The sequence below is a fragment of the Eupeodes corollae genome, chromosome 2 (assembly GCF_945859685.1).
Source record: "Eupeodes corollae chromosome 2, idEupCoro1.1, whole genome shotgun sequence".
Classification (NCBI taxonomy): Eukaryota; Metazoa; Arthropoda; class Insecta; order Diptera; family Syrphidae; genus Eupeodes; species Eupeodes corollae.
The window spans coordinates 137,047,823-137,065,590 of NC_079148.1; the positions used below are offsets into that span (position 1 = coordinate 137,047,823).

General features: G+C 34.0%; 1 protein-coding gene across 7 annotated transcripts in view; it reads left to right on the forward strand.

The window, feature by feature from the left end:
- Nucleotides 1-17,768, forward strand: part of LOC129945954 (cell adhesion molecule Dscam2) — a 297,467-nt gene that overhangs the window by 224,514 nt on the left and 55,185 nt on the right. For all 7 annotated transcript variants that reach the window (XM_056055941.1, XM_056055945.1, XM_056055944.1 and 4 more), the window contains exon 9: nt 5,049-5,321. In XM_056055941.1, the coding sequence (XP_055911916.1) occupies nt 5,049-5,321 (273 nt within the window). The remainder of the gene's footprint in view (nt 1-5,048; nt 5,322-17,768) is intronic.

Genomic DNA, 17,768 nt, shown 5'->3' on the forward strand with positions numbered 1-17,768 from the left:
ATGTGATTTGACCCCGCAAGACTTTTTGCTGTTGGTTTTTTTTTAAGTCGCAGGCCTATGCAAATAAACCATAACCGACCGATGCCCTAAAGGCGAATATAAACCATACGGGCCATCGCTCAAATTGAGTATTCAGTCGGATCTATGCGGAAGAGTCATTGAAAATTGGACCACTCGGATGAATGATGTCATATTTTACCCCTAAATACAAATAAAAAATAATTTTTTTAACTTGTTTTATTCTATTTTAACAAAGTTATGTTCATACAAAATAACGTTTCAAGAAAATGTCTAAAAATTTCAATTAAATAATAAAAGTGCGTATACGCCACGTGTACCATCATTATGTAATTTGGGTTTCAAAATAAAACTGAAAGCATTCCCTTGTTGCGATGAATGTTGATTTTATTTCAAGGACCTTCAAAAATTAATAAATTGAATGTTGCCTGAATAAAATTTATATCAAACCCTCACGAAAGAAAACAATCCATTGACATTTTAAAATTTGAATCCACTTAAAATGGAAATTAAAAAAAAATCCGTTCACATTCTTTCCCTCATGATATTACACAATCTCATGGTAAGCACTTAAACTTTTACTTCTAAAGTCAACAGAAGTTAATATTCAGTGACGTTTAATAACGTACATAATACCTGCATTACCTACGCACTTTTAACGCATGTATGCGTGGGTTACATGGGATCTTAACACAAGAGTGCATTTTTTCTATTTAACAGGAAAAATTAAAAAACAAAGTTGAGTTTGTAGAAAAATTAAAACAGATCTTGAATACCTCTGAACTAAGTAAAGTAAAGTAAACCTACTTCAAGAAGTAAACTATGTAAAAACAACCTTACCTTAACTTTTACACACACACTTTTTCATAAATTTTACATTCTTCGTCCTGATTTTTTTTTGTTGGACTCACGTTGAAATTTTAAAAAAATAAAAAAAAACAAATAAAACTGGAAAACTATCCAAGTGTATTCAATTTGGTTGAAAGGAGTGCACCTAGAAATAAAAATGCAGGGAGATGCAAGTAGAGCTATGTTTCCACCTTTAACCAAGATGGTGCGATACTGATGATGGTGATGAGCATATGGTTTGTCCATCACTAAAAGAAAGAAAACACGAACTATGGCGGCGACCAGGAGCAGTGTGCTAGCTCGTTGAAAACCACTCTCGACTTTGAATCATACAGAAAGGACACGGGTGAGGATGTTGTTGTTCCTTGCAGCATGTAAACTCGTCCATCATAGGCAGACATTACAAATAATTAGGAATTCCTCTTTTTTCCCCGTCTGACTTAGAGAGTTATAACATCGGCAATGCATCATCATTTCTTTCTTTCGGCTACATGGATTTTTCTCAAGGATTTTGCTTATCTAGTTTTGGAGCTCCTCATAAAAATGCATATTCCTAGAACTAAAACTAACTATTTTCATAACCAATTCTAGAGATGGGATCCTACAGCCCGTGTCCGTGCACTGCATTGCCCAATGCCTAGCCCATCCCATCAAATGCCTATGATGTGTGTTTATTAATGCACATTTCATATCCATAAGCGGGATTCTTTATTGCGTTCGTTCCCCGTTTTGTGGAATTTAAATTGTAAATCTAAATGCAAATCTTGTTCCTTTCATATTCATAGGCATGTATCAGTATCGTTCCGTTACTTGTACCCTTTACAAAACATCATACACCATACAAAAGATATGTACGTATCCTCGAGTAGAGTATAAGAGCAGAACAGGATGTTGGTTGTTATGTAGCCAAAAGGATGTAAAATGTTCTGGTGCAGAATTTTTGTTTTTTTTTTATTTTTTTAATGTTTGTATTTTATTTTTTAAGTTCTTTTCATTTTTGGTTGTCGACTGCAGAGTGTGTTGTTTAATTTCCCTATTTCTCTCTGTCCAGGATATGGATTTTTTTATTCTGGAGTTTTGCACTATTTTGTCCTTTCCCAATAACCCTGGCATGTTCTACCCCAACAATCTCTCACTGCATAAACATTTTTATGTGTGAAACTCAAATATTGTTATAACCTACTGTTGGATAGGTATAAGCATACATACGTACAGCTATGGCCAATAGGTACATTTCTTACAATTGAGTTCAGATGGCATGAAAAAGCTGTCACAGCACAAATATAAAAGGAGCATAGTTCTATAGTTGTATAAAAAAAAAACCTCAATAAAAAGTCTGCTACGAAAAGCAATGACAAATAAAAATACCCCAAGTTCAAAACTCAAAAGTTTATATTAAAGCAAATTTTTAATAATGGCAGATAATTGCTATCGAAGGATTACTGGGTGAAATTTGATGGGGTATTAACCAAGTTCGAAATAACTAGAATTTGGAAACTGATAACTTTAAAAGTATACCCATCCAATCACATTGATAGGGAAAGATAGAGCGTGACAAGGCGTTCCAAATTCGCGTAGTACGGCTAAAAATGAATCTCTGTACTTCTTAGTACGGCCAAAGTTGGGCTCAAGGGTAAACTGGTGGCCATTCCTAGAAGTGCGGGTATTACCCTAAAATTGTTTAAGGGGATGAATTCAACGGGCTATTTCACTGGAGCATAGTCCGTAAAAATACCGGTAAAAAAGCGTGAGACAATCATTAATCGAGTTAATGATGCTAATGTCACCAATCATTTTGAAAACTCTTCCTTGAAAACTGTCCAAGAGGCTTAAATAAGTTACTTCAGCACCAGCCCAGAAATGAGAGTTACATTCAAGTTTCGGACATATATAGGTTTTGTATATTGTAGCCAGATCAGACAGGAAGACAAATTGCTTGCATCCTCTCAAAAACCCCAGACATCTTGCGGCATTTTTGGCAACATCGAGTATGTGATCGCTCCATAAAAGGTGATTGCTGATCCACATTCCGAGGATTTCGAGATTTTCCGTTTCGTTGATGCAAGTGCCACTCATAGAAAGTATCAAAGAGGATTTATCTAGCTTTAAAGATACAAGACAGCATTGGGTTTTTGAATCATTAAATTCCACAAGGTTTTTTACTACCCATTGGACAGTGCTGTGTAGGTCGGAATTTAATGCGCTTATCATATTTTGCCGTTGCAGTTCCACATCCAAAGAGGAGGGTTGTGAGTCTGGAAAAGAATATGAAAAGCTAAGAGTGCTATCGTTAGCGAAACAATATATTGAATTAGAAGTATCAGACAGGAGATCATTTATAAAAATAAAAGAAAGGGTCGGAGACAAAACGGAGCACTGGGGTACACAAGCATTTATTTTATGGATTTCAGACTTGAATCCCTTCAAAAAAGCTTGTATTGAAAGGTTCGAAAGAAAGTTTCTAATCCAACGAAGAAGAGATTCGTCGATACCGAAAGACCGAATTTTCGATAAGAGAGCAAGATGCAAGATTTTATTAAATGCCTTTGAAATATCAAGTGCAATAATCTTATTTTCTTCGAAACAATGTAAAGATTTGTTTCACTGTTCGCTGAGATGAACCATGAGATCACCAGTGGACCTAATGCTACGAAATCCGTTTTGTCGGTCATTAAGGAGCTTCCGTTCCTCAAGATATTTCTTAAGCTGATAATTAATCAGCGTTTTCATGACCTTGGAAAGAAGGGACGTAAGTGCAATCGGTCGGTTATTAAAGGATGAGGAAGATTCGCCCTTTTTGGAAATAGGCTAATCAAATGTGGTTTCCATCCGCTCGGAACAGACCTGAGGAGTAGGAAGTAGGACAGATGAAATAGCTTACGCAGTGGTTTTGCCAGCGTTGAAGAACACCTCTTCATTACAATAGCGGGGATACCATCCGGACCAGCGATTAAGGTATGTTAAGGTCGCCACAGTAGAAATGCGAAAAAAGATGGGTCCCATAGAATCACTACCGCTTTCGATGACAGACGGAGCCATAACACTTACTGGTAGCAAAGAGATTAGCTTTCTTTAAAGAGCTTACAAATGGAAAGTCATTGACAACGAGCGTAGGAACCGATATTTTATATCTGCCTTGATTGCACTTCTACTCTGTTAAATTTTACAATTTGACATTACTCAGAAGTGTTTCATTTTAACGATACCAATATACTAAAAAAATTCCTGGATAATAATTTCATGTTTTCGACTTTTGTTTTTATATTAAAACAACTTGATTCTGCTTTGCATTGTTTTTTTTTTATTAAACAATAATTAAAAGTGGTTCTTGTAAAGAACAACAAATACTTGAAAAGTGGGTGGATACTACGCCCCTGAGTATACAATGTTTGTATATATAGCTTTCTTTTGTGTAAATATGCACACGTACCACTTTACTAAAATTCATTATCCTACAAAATTTGGAAGTAGCATTTTTAATGTATGTTTTGCATGTTCTTGTGGGTGGATACCACGCCCCCTAATGTTTCAATAAATGGGCCTGAAATTGATTTGGAATTATATTTCATTCTCCCATTGAGTGCACGATTAAAGCTAGCCTTCTAACAAAACTAAACCTTAAAAAATTATTAATGAAATGGAAAAATGGCATTACTTCCAAAAAAAATACTACAAAGCTTAGTTTTGATAAAGAGCTTAACTTAAACGTCCTCGAAAGTCCTGCAAAATCATCTCATGTAGGACCGGATCAAAACAATTTTAGGAGGAGGGAGGGGGGTTAAATGGGGTCAAGTATACTTTTTTACAAATAACTCGAAAACTATAGATTTTTTGTAGTACGTATGCGGCTTAATAAATCCCAAGATAGGGAAGGCTTGAAATCGTTCTGTGGTAGCTAAAATGTTTTTTGATATTTTTGGAATATGTTTTTATCCAGTGCATTGGACAACCTTTAAAACCTTCAATATTTCTTGTTAAAAGCCGAAATTAGAAAACATTAAAAGTAATATTTACAACTTTAATAAAATGGTTAAAATTTTTTTTTTCCTTACACAAGTGATCCTTTTATTTTGGCCATAGCTGTACATATGTGTATAAGTATGCACATGTGTATAATTTTTTTCTGCTATACTCGTACATACATACAGTTGTTGAAATTTTTTGTTTTGTTTTTATTGCAGGACTCCCGTATATTCGTTTAATCCCTAAAGTCACTGCAGTGGCTGGAGAGACATTAAATTTGAAATGTCCTGTGGCCGGATACCCCATCGAGGAGATACACTGGGAGCGTAGCGGTAGAGAATTACCTGATGATATACGACAGAGGGTGCAACCGGATGGATCTTTGGTCATAAGTCCGGTCCAGAAGAACGCAGATTCGGGCGTTTACACATGCTGGGCACGTAATAAACAAGGACATAGTGCGCGCAGGAGTGGCGAAGTCACCGTTATAGGTTAGTATAATAACACCTATTGTTTTCTGTATGTATATTTTTACACAAGCCATATAGCATATACAGATATAACATATGTATGTATGTATTTTATGTATGTACGTACATACATATGAATATGTCATCTATGTTAACATAAAAGAGACTTAGTTTAATAAGTCCTGGGCTATAACACAGCATAGCAGGATGCTAAAGCTGGTGTCACATTGTGTAAACATTAAAAATTTAATTAATTAAAATTAATTTTTACAGTAATTTGCAGTATGCGGCCAAAGAGGATATGAGTGTGTTATAATTATTTATAGTTTTGTTTAAACATTTTATTTGCAATGGCGCGGCGCGAAACGCCGACGACGCGACGTTTGCCAATGCAATACTGTGGTTTTTCTATTCAACATTAAAGAATATGCAACCATTGGCATTTAAATTCTGTCCTAGGTACACATATACATAGGTAAAAAGGAAAACAATGGAGATTTGTTGCGGTTTTAATATTATATTTGTGTGGAACAGTGGAGACAAACAAATAGCTGGATTTTATGATTCTGAACAAAAACTATACAATTTCGGTAATGAATGAATTCCTGCTTTTTGTTTTATTTTTTGTTTGTGTCTTTGAGCTCAAACTTTATGCATATTTTTCAACATTTAGAAGTTATAATGGTTAGACAGATTGTGAGTTATCTCAATTTAAATGGCGATATTTAATTTTGTAGAGAATTGAGTCTATATTTTGTTTTTATCTGGATTGAAGTTCACCAATATTTGTTTAAGTCTTTTGTAGTTTAGGAATTTTCATCTCATTTTAATAACACGAATGGTGGTCAGGTGCAATTGACAACTAAATACGCCATTTTTTTCAAATATTCAATGATAAAATTCCAATATTTCTATAATTTGCTAAAAGTTCATTGACAACTTCCTGGAATGATAAAATTTTGTTTTGAGTATTCAGCATTCATGAAAATGACAAATTCTTTCTTCCCAATATAATGGCAGACAATCAGATTGTCATTATAGACTATTGATAAATGTCATTTTGACATTATATAACATAAGGTTTTTAAAATGTAAACCCTGAATTAGGGCCTTAAACAACAAAATTATTCATCTATCTCGGCCTTAGTTAAATATCTCCAAATTGGAATAGCTTAATTTCCATCTGATCCGCAGCCTTTCTCTACTGCGTTGTCCTGTGAGCGTGGGTCTTAAGACTTCCTGGGCCAGAGCATTAGTTTCCATGCGTTCTAAGTGACCCAGTCATCTCAGTCATTGGACCTTCATCCTTCTTGCTAAGTCTCGCTGTTTTCTCCTCCACTTACCTTCTATGCATACTGGACCGTAGGTTATATAAAGAAGATTATGTCCAATCTTCTGCACCGCATAGGCAGATGGGGGAGATTAGGATTTCATATAGCGGCACTTTAGTTTCTCGAGGAAAAGCTTTACTACTAAATCGCTTTCTTAGCCCAAAGAAATATTTCATGGTTTGATTGTATTATTTTCTGCATTCATAGCGGAGCCCAGGTAGACAAAGTCCTTAATATCTCAAAGTTACATCTGTCGATGGTGGCTTTTGGACCTTGACGGCGCAGAGTGTGCGATTTGAGCAATCTAGGTTGGCGAAATTATTTGGCTTACAAAAAACTATAGAAAACCTCTTTTACGATCATTATCAAATAATAATAAACAACAAACTTTTCATTTTAAAATTGATTTAATTCAATATCAGAATCATCTGAATTCGACATATCTGAAGAACTGTTAGCCTGGCCTTCAACAGTTTGAGTATATTGTTGCAGAGAAATGATATCTTCTAAAAGCTGCAGTACTTCTCCAATTAACCAGTTTTTTTTGTTGTCCGTGGAATTGCTCGGAAGCTTGTTCTAAGGGGATTAGACGTTAAAAGAGGCTTATGCAGCAAATCAGTATTGGTGTCAATCCTTGATGTTTCCTGGTGAATGATTCTATGTATTGTGCCTCTTCAGAGAGCTGGCCAATTGGAAGAATAAATGATGTTATTATATGTTTCCCATGGAATGGTACTTTGTGCACGCTGACAGGCATTGAATACCAAGAATATTCTGCACGTGTTTTGGAGTATTCATGAAACTTTTCAACATTTATTTTTAAGCCACTGTTCAGGCTCTCTAGTATAATATTAAACCGCTTGATAAGCTCTAAACTGACACCAGTTATCTCGGAAAATATTTCAGCATTCCTAAAAAATTGACGAGCCGTGTTGCCATCGTTCGTGTTGCGGTTTGCTGTTTTGGAGTATCCCTTTTAAACCTGTCCTGCACAAGTTTAACAAGTTTCTTTTTTTCTGAAAATGTTTGCTTGCTCTCTAGGCCAAGCACTTGCCATTTTTTTTGATTTAATTTCTAATCTGTAAGAAATATGAAGCAAACATTTGAAAAATCGTATCCATGAGTGAAGATTGGAAAGTCCAAAAGAGAGGAATATGGTATTAACAGGCTTTTCTGCAATGCATTTAGACTTTTCAGACTTTTCCGTCAATCATGCATAATATCATTATGCAATCTTTTTTCCCTAGCTTCTTAATTTGATTTCGGTGGCCAACGACATTTCTTCTTGACTTCTGTTTTTGATAAGATCATCAACCTTACGTCTCTTAGACCAATAACTACTTGAATTAAAATCTTTTTGTGGTCTTCCTGGGTTTTTATTTTCACTATTTTGAGAGGTACTTTTTCCCATTTGTCAGCAATTTTTTGACACAAACCTCTTATTTGTATGGTTATCTCTTGAAGTGCTGCATCAAGTAAAATTACATCAACACACTTTAGTAAAATGTGATATCTAATTGCACTAAATCTATTAGAGCTTGAGACTGTATACCAAGCATCAAAAATTGTTCGATATGTTATTTCAGGGCTTCAGAGTGATAGCCTATGACGTTGCTAAAGCAGTTGCAGGAAAGCACCTTAACATCCTAAAAAACTCTTACATAATGCCTTGGACAGACTAATACTTTGGGCTGATAGGTGTGGACTGGGTGTTAACCCACACAAAACCGATTTGGTCTTATTTTCGAGAAGATACAAAATTCCATTTGTCAACCCTCCCTATATTAAAGGAATCCAATTAAAATTCTCAGACGAGGCTAAGTACCTAGGTCTTGTCTTAGATAAAAAACTAAATTGGAAACGCAACGTACAGGAAAGAGTCAAACAAGCTACTGTAGCTCTCTTTTCTTGCATAAAAGCTATTGGGGCTTACCACCCAGAATCACCCATTGGCCTTACACATCGGTGATTAGACCGATTTTAATGTACGTTCTGATAGTAAAGTGGACTGCTTTAGAGAAAGATATAAGCCGGGATAAATTAAATAAAGTCCATCGTTCAGCTTCTCTATGTATAAGCGGATCACTTCCCACGACCCCATCTGCGGCACTGGACACCTTACTCTTCCTAACACCACTTGACATATTTAGCAAACAAATAGCTGCAAGCTCTGCTATTCGCCTCAAAGCTTCGCCGCATTGGACTAACAACAACATTGGCCACTCCGTAATTCTTAGGTATTTAGAATCAATTCCAAAGCACACAGACTACACCATCCCCCAACTGCAATTCGACAGAAATTTCGAGATTTCTATACCTCCCAGATCTTTCTGGGAGGATAGGACATTCTTGGAGGATGGGTCAATCCATTTTTACACAGATGGGTCAAAAACAAAAGAAGGGTTTGGTTTAGGTGTGTACTCTGAACAACTGAAATTAAGTCTCTCATTCCGCCTTCCCAATTATTGTAGCGCGTTCCAGGCTGAACCTCTGGCGATAAAAGAAGTCTTGTCCTGCCTTTAAGAAAACGTGATATCAACATCTGATATCCGCATTTTCTCAGAAAGTTAGGCTGCTATCAAATCTCTGGACTCTGTCTCTACATGGAGATGGCGCAACAGTTTAATATTCACCTTTGCTGGGTGTCGGGCCATAGACACATTCCAGGTAACTGTAAGGCAGATGAACTCGCCAGAAATGGTACAGTACAGCTCATCCTACCACGTTTAGCAAGTACTGGCATACCAATCGCTACTTGTAAACTGCTGCTAATGCAAGACGTTGTGAGGAGGGCAGCACCAGGTGGAACAACATCACCACGTGTCAAGTCACAAACAACATCTGGCCAACACTGGATTTAAAACGTTCAAGGTGCTTGCTTTCTCTAAGCAGATCGCATATAAGCTCGATATTAGGTGTCATAACCGGAAACTGTCTACTAGGAAAGCAAGCCAAGAGACCAGCCGTATTCTCAAATGACTTTTGCAGAAGCCGTATGGAGGAGGAAGAGGAAGAAACAGTTCTTCATCTTCCCTGCACATGCCCTGCTCTAGCTCGAAAACGCAAGAATTATATAGGAGAATTCTTCTTTAACGATCTAAATCATATCAGCATAGTCAGCCTTTCACGTTTCGTAAGGGACTCAAACTGGTTCCATTGAGTTATCACAATGGGCCATTAAACTGGCCTAAGTGTGTCCGTTTCCATCTTGGACAGCCACTATAACCTAACCTAACCTATTTCACTAGCCATTGTTTATAACGGACAAGTCTTGATTATTTGCAAACTTCCGCAATATATTGAATTTCTTTCTATTACCTTATAGGGTAAAGTTCGTAATGAGGATGGCTTCACAACGATATTCTGGGATATAGTAAAAAAAAAAGTCTATCCAAACTAATGTAGTTTGAAATTTCCTTTAAACAAATCACTAACCAATTAAACAGTGTAATGAAGACTCTTAAATTATTTTTGTAAAGATATTTACCTGATTTTGTAAAGTTAGTTAGTGATAAATAAACTGTGTAAGAGGGGGGTAGATATCTATGCCGCCGGGAGGAACTCCTGAACAATATAAATATTCTTTCCGCCTGCTCTTAAAACAAAAATTCTAAAACGGGAAAGGAAATGTATTGATAGCCGATAGATACTCCCAACTTATCAATATCGAGACATAATCTTTTTATTAATGAAGTAAAACAAGAAATCATTTGCTGAAATAGATCTTGAGCTTTATTTATTCAGTATAATCATTATATTCATTACATGAAGTTAGTTCTTCTATTAGTAAAGTTTCTTAGAGAAACTAAGTGTGAATTCTATAAAAATCATATAAAAGCTTTTCATTAAATAAAATTTAAAATTATACAAAACTTCAAAACTTAAAATATATCTTGTTTTTAAAATAAACAAGGTATATTTTAAGGGACTAAACTTTAAGTAGAAAACTAGGCATAATTTTAGGATTAATTACATATTATAAACTGAAACATTATAAAATTGCTTGGTTACAACTTAGAATAAAAGGATAATATTTAGGGCAAACAGATCAATTGAACTTGTAACGGGAATTAAAGAAACTGACAGTCATTTTATCTAGCTCAATTTCTCAATACAATTGACAGTAACTTTAAGAAAGTAAACCGTTAAGTTTTACTTCTTTTTTTGGATTATATATTGAAATATTAAAAGCTCATTATTTATCTTATAGAAAACCAACAATTTGCACAAAAAAAAAACATTCTAGATAGGTAGGTTTTTTCTTGGAGACAGCCTTTATTAACCGCTAAACATATTTTTGAGGCCTCTGCCGCAATATTCACAAAAGGTCCATTGACATCAGGCTGAGTTCTTCCGATTATGTCAATGTTATCAGCATATGCCAGTAATTGAACAGACTTTTCAAAGATAGTGCGTCTAGTGTTGACATAAGAGCTGTGCACTATTATTTCAAGTATACGATGTTAAAGGAAATCAGATGACAGGGCATCACCTTGTTTGTAGTTGTTGACGATAGGCCTTATATACGTGTTTTCGAATTTTAAAAAGTTATATCTCAAAAACCTGACGTGATACAGTAATTCTGGATTGAGGTTTGAATTAAAGTTATCAAAACATATCGAAAAAGTGCAATTTTATCGCCAGGAACAAAAACTTGTCGACCAATTTTATTGATCCAAAAGTAGTTCAAGTGGCCCCCTCGACTGGCTTTGCATTGATGTGTTACGAGCGATAATATATTTTTTTTTAAAAAGCATAAACCAAGTTTAATAGAAGTAGTATTTTAATATAAACCCGCAGAAATCTGAAATAAAATACTATTAATATTACCTAAACAGACCATTAAGCTTTATTGAAGCTGAAAATATGTTTTCCAAAATCAAATTTAAATATTTCCATCCATTTCTCTTGCTCTCAGAGTCAAATGTACCATTTTTTTCAGGATTTCCAAGAAACTTACTTGATATCCGTCAACATGCATATCATCGTAGGAATGCTACAATTTAAAATTGTTATTTATTTCTGAACAAACTAGTAGGTATAGGACTTTAAATGAAAAAAGGAAAATACAAATAAACAAAACCAAAATTGAAATCAAACTAAAAATGAAACCCATTTCCGACCTCTGTCACTAACGGTCGTTGGTGGCGGTGGTGGTGTTGACACAACAAGGATTTAATATTTCACTTTTTTTGTTGCCACATATCTACGAGTATGTTTTTCTATCTATACGCGAGTATAGGATGCGCCTCTTCTGGATGTGACAATATAAGCAGAGCGAAAGGATTTTTATTTTTTGAAAGCCACTCTAGCTGAGACCAAGAGTGCTCTTCGAGGAAAGCACAACACGCAGCTAACCAAACGTTTGCTTCATATCAAATAATAACGCTGACGCTGGTGAAATTTGATTTGACTTTTGCATTTCGTTTCGAAAAATAAAAATAGATGGAAAACAAAAAAAAACCGTTATATACTGGGAGTGTTATCAAAGTTCCGAAAATTCCATTCGAAAAATCCTTTTGGAATTTGATAAACGTTTTGTTAAAGTTAAACTTTCAAAGAATTTGAGCATATTAAGAGAAAAATTTAGTTTTTGTACAATGAATTAAAATACTGAAATTCAATATTGCACGTTCCAAGTTCAAACAAATAAGAACAAAAAACTATTTTTAACAACATTTGAGGTGTAAATGTTGTTTTTCTTTTTCACACTCCTCTCCATCTATAGAATTTAGCTTTGATACAAAAATACACCATACAATCGTTATTTTTGATTATTCTCTCAAATCCTTTTTTTTTGTATTTCAAATAAAAAGGATATAATATCCCTTCAATCTCGTTAAAGCATTTCCTATTGAATGGCATTTTGTTAAACTTTCTTTTGTTGAAAAACATTGCACTACAGGTTAGGTTAGGTTAGGTAGATACTCATATCTACTTTTACCTTTATTGAAAATGAACGATTCCTTTGTTATTTCAAACATCAAAGGAAGTGCTTGTTATAACAAGTGACACTCTTGGTTTTGAAGACGATATATACCTACCACAAGCCCAACCAACTAGGTGTATCGATTCTTCTAAGCAATGAATAAATTTACTCCAACTTATATCCTTTGAATAAGTACTTATGAACATTCTTGGTTTAACTGGCGATTAATTCGTACTTCGTTAGGTGGATCTTGGGAATAATAATAATAAAGAAAATAAGTTTAAAGTTTTACACGTTTCAAAACAAAATTTATACTCAACTATTCTCACCACATTAACCTCAAATCCAAAAGATGTTCTTTAAGGTTGAGGTCAGAAAATGATGGGGACCAGTTAAGTGTTTGAAGTGTCAATCCTGATTTTTAAGAAAATGCAAATCATTTGAAAATTCTATTAATAGTTTCAAGAAATGAGACGTACGCTTACCAAAGTTAATGCGTCCTATTGAAAATCTGCATTTTGTTTGGTATTGTGAATATTGCTCGAAATACATTTCCCTCTTGTAAGAACTCACTGAAACGTCATTTAAATTTCCCTGAATATTTACCTAAATTAATTTAGAGGAAAACTTTCAACAATTTATTAAATATTCGGAAATTTTATTCGTGTTAAACCCGAATATAAAATGCCTACAAAAATGTCATTAATTCCAAGTCAAAATTTAACTAGTTATTGTGAATACACTCAAAATGTGGATAGTCTTTTATTTTTAAACTAAATAAAATCAAGTATTTTTAATTTGTAATTTTTGCATCTTTACCGAACAGCTGATTTTGAAACGTCACAATCGTTGTAAACTAGCTTTGAAGAAGAAAGGACATTCCAACTCATTTTGTAGTTACAAATAGCCAATCAGAATGAGTTGATTTCGTAGTGACTAGATCAGTGAACGCGCCCATTGACAGTTGAATCACTGATCTTATGGTGCGTTCACAGTTAAAGTTTAAAGTAATTGCATTCCAAAAACTTTCTTCCTAAAATGTGTTAAAACAAATCCACATTATTACGGAACATGCAAATAGATAGCTCTAAATAAATTCTGTCAGCTTTTTTCATAAATTCACTCGTTGTTTTTGATGTCAATGAAATGTGACAATACTCTGGATTGTTTTGAGACTTCGACGTTTCATTATTTTTGGGTGTATTCATTAACGTTAGCCTAACTAAGAACTGCGTTATCTGCATTCATAAAGTCAGGTTTTTGATCGAACAAAATTAGTCGAAGTGCAGTTCTTACCGTTCATAAACGTCAGATTGTGCCACTGAATTTGTTTGGCTACAGAAATAATTATAACTTTCTTTTCTTTTTCGGTAAGCAAATCAAAAATCAAATTCAAGAAAATTTGGTTGGCAGCCGTTTTTCTCTGACGTTTATGAAGTCTGTTTACATACAAATCTGACAGTTAAAGCTATCATTGAAATCGATCCGGACAAAATTTTTGAATCGATCACCTAAAGAATTTTTTTCTCTAAAAAATGTATTTTTCTATTTTCCGGACTGAAATTCATTTTCCTGAACAGCTGATATTTTTATGTTCAAAATTAAAATGAATCGTTCCATTGATTTGTGTTCCAATTTCACACAATTCCAATGACAGATTTCGGTCAGTAAAAGTTTTTCGGTGGATTTCAATCAGAAATTTTGTTTCAATGATAGAAACTTTTAACGACAGCTATAAACGACCTGTCAAGAAAATTACAATGTTTGTTTTCAATGATGAAAACCAATGATAGCTATAACTGGCGCCTAAGTCAGACCTTTTTGTTAACTGCAGACATTCTGCATTGGGAGTGTGTTCACAAATGCATCAGAAAAGAAATGCGATTGTATTAGCGCAGATATTCTGCGTTGTCTCACTTTTCTATTACAGTTTGATTTTTGTATAATATAAAAATTTATATGCAAAGGTTTGATCACCAAGTGGGAGCACGTTAATATTATGAGTCGTCAAAGCTGACTTGTCAGCAATAAGCCCAAAGTAGAGGCCGTCTCTTAGAAAAATAAAAAGAATTGTCATACCAATATTTCTAAAAAAAAAACATGCAAAAAATGGAGATGACGTTTCTTCAAAGTTACGATTTTGGCGTTTATAAGCAAATGCGAAGAATTTCCAATCCCCCCCCCCCCCTAATTAATCGATAAAAAGGCGTACAACTATAATTTATTTCATTTATGGGGTTTTCTATGGGTAAATTCAGATTTAGGTAAGAAATTGATTTTTTTCCGAGTCGCATGGAACACGATTAAAACTGAATTTTTGTGTCATTTTGTTAGTATTAGTGTAAATAGGGTTTAACTGCCGAAAAAAAATCCAGATTCTTCAGATTTGAACTTAAATCAAAAATAAATTGATCCATGGAACGTAAAACCAGGAGAAATGTCTGTTTTGACAGATATAGACCAACATTAAATTGATTTATTTTACCCTTGGAAAACCCCACCTAACCCAAAACAGAGATTAACAACAATATACATGTAGATATAATTAAAAGGTAAATGTCTATATGATACTGTCAAACTATCAAATGTTCAGAATATAATTTAGGAACAAAAATGCAATCCAGTTGCAGACGAAGTAACACAAGTTAGACAGATTTTAACAATTTGACGTTTAATGACGTTTGGTACTCGAATGTAAGTTTCCCTCGAAACTATTCAAATATCAACACGTCTTGAAGTTCGAAGATATTATTAGTGTCAAAATGATCTGATATCAAGCTAAATTTAAGAAATGGCGGCTTATGTCAATTCTACGTTGACGTTTGAAAACAGATAGAAAACTCGAAGCTTTTTTTCCAAATAGTTTTTGCGGTAGATGACAAACGTTGTAAATTTCAGTATTCAAGTAACAAAAGTCAAAAACCCTGTTTTTTTTCAATTGTTCTATTAGTTTACATATTAATTTGTCAAATTTTAATTGAAATTCATGCACAAATCACAATAAACAAACAAAAGAGACTTATTAAATCCTCTGATGATATTCATCTGAAATTCCAGCTCAAAAGAAATTCACAAAAACTCAAAGTACAACTTCATTGAATGTGACGGCCTTTGAGACTTAAACAAAAACAACATTTTCGTGGCGGCATGCATTTGTGCAAGTACAAGGGTATATGCTGAACCTTTTGTATATCATCTTATTCCATATATAGGTACGTACCTCTAAGGTTATCAAGGGAATTGATGGCTCGTCTGCTATTCCTATAGTTAGGTGTAGGGATAATATTGCTAGTGGAGAAGGTACACTACTGTACTGACTACTGCAGCAAAGTAATATAATCAAAAAGCCCAGGCATAAATCTACAAGCTTCTTTTGTCTTACACTCGGCGCGCCATTCAAAGGTAGATATAGGTACACATGTATAGGATATTTTTGCAATGTAATATGCGGGGTATACACTACAAAAACATAACTCACTATATGACTGTATAGGTTCTCTAGAACGATGCATCATATGTACACAATTTAAATGCCATAAAAGCAATGCCAGCATATCAACTTGATACCGGTACCTACACATATACTAATTGTATATGCATATCCCCGAGGTCTGTTGTACCTACCCTACTCTACCCTACATAAAACTCTTCTGTATAGTCTTGGTTATGTTTATCCAAAGCCAAACTAGGATACCCAAGTGCATCGTCCTTTATTTCTTCTTCTTTTAACATACATTCGCGACTGCGAGATGAGGAGAAAGAAAATTATGAACAAAATTCTTCTTTTTTTGTATCATTCATTCATCAAGTCAAAAAGAAAGAGGCCGGCCGGTTAAGTCTAATACTAGAGTGCAAAAAAGTTGTACAACTTTTACTTACCTTAAAAAAGTACAAAAAAATTTAATTGTCATTTATCTATCACTAACCTTAGTTTAATTTTCAAAAAGAGCAGTGCCGAAAAATTTTAAACAAATTTAGAATCTGGAACTGAAGATTACGTATCTGGAAAGATGGCACACTTCAAACTGTAACTGGAATACATACATAATCACTCTACGTTGTTATTAGGCTTGAAGTCTGTGAATGTTTTGAGAATAAGAAGGCTCTCAGCACTTAAAACTGTTTCAATATTCGAATTCAAAACGAAAAACCAATATTAATTATTTGGTGTAATTCTTCACGCGACCTTGATTTCACGAAACTATTTCAAAGTAACATCAAAAGGCTTCTCAGGAAAGTAGAGTGTTTTCTTTAATGTCAAATGAAATTTTATTTGATCGTCGAATATGGAGCCGTTCAGCTTCCTTAAAATGTATTTAATTTGACATTTGACATTTTTGTCTGGATATTAGATCAAAAAACTATTCAGGAAAGTAGAGCGTTTTCTTTAACGTCAAATTAAATTGTATTTGTCCGTCAAATATTTAGTCGTTCAGCTTCCTTTAATTGTATTTCATTTGACGTTTAGACATTTGACATTGTTAAGTAAAGTGGTTTTCGACATTAAATAGTAGAATTTTATACATAATAATAATAAACTTATTGTTAAAAGCTTAATATTTTACTAACTAGTAATTTTCTAAATATTTAGCAATTTGCAAGTGCCTCCAAAATGTTAAACCTTTCTTTCCGCTTTCCTAACATGTAAATTGCAAATTCCCTTTTATTAAAAAAAAACAGGGATCCGAACATGTCTTAACAGTGACAGTTCGTAAAAATAAACAAAGCAAACAAACTTAAACGGACCTATTCATTGGAATTCCCATCTGAAGACTGGAATATTTCATCGATCTACTGATCTTTTAACATTAATTGTACATATGTAGATATAACTTCGTGTTTCATTAGGAAGTCTACTTAATAACATCGGTCTTACTGCTGGAACACAATGGTCGCATTCACAAAACTAGTGACTACGTAGTCAAAGGATTTTGATTGGATTCCGACGTAGTGTCGAAGTTTCGGCTACAAAGTTAGTGCACATTGGTTTTGACGTTTCACAATCAGCTGCTCGGTAAGGACACAAAAATTCAAAATGAAATTAATCTTTCAGTATTTAAATACAAATACAAATCAATTATATTATATTTTCTATTTGGTTTTATTGAAGTTAAAAAGAAAAAAAAAAAAAAAAACAATTTACAATTCTGAAAACACAAATTTTTCTTATTTTATAGCAGCCGGAATTGGAGTCGGAAAAGCTGTCAC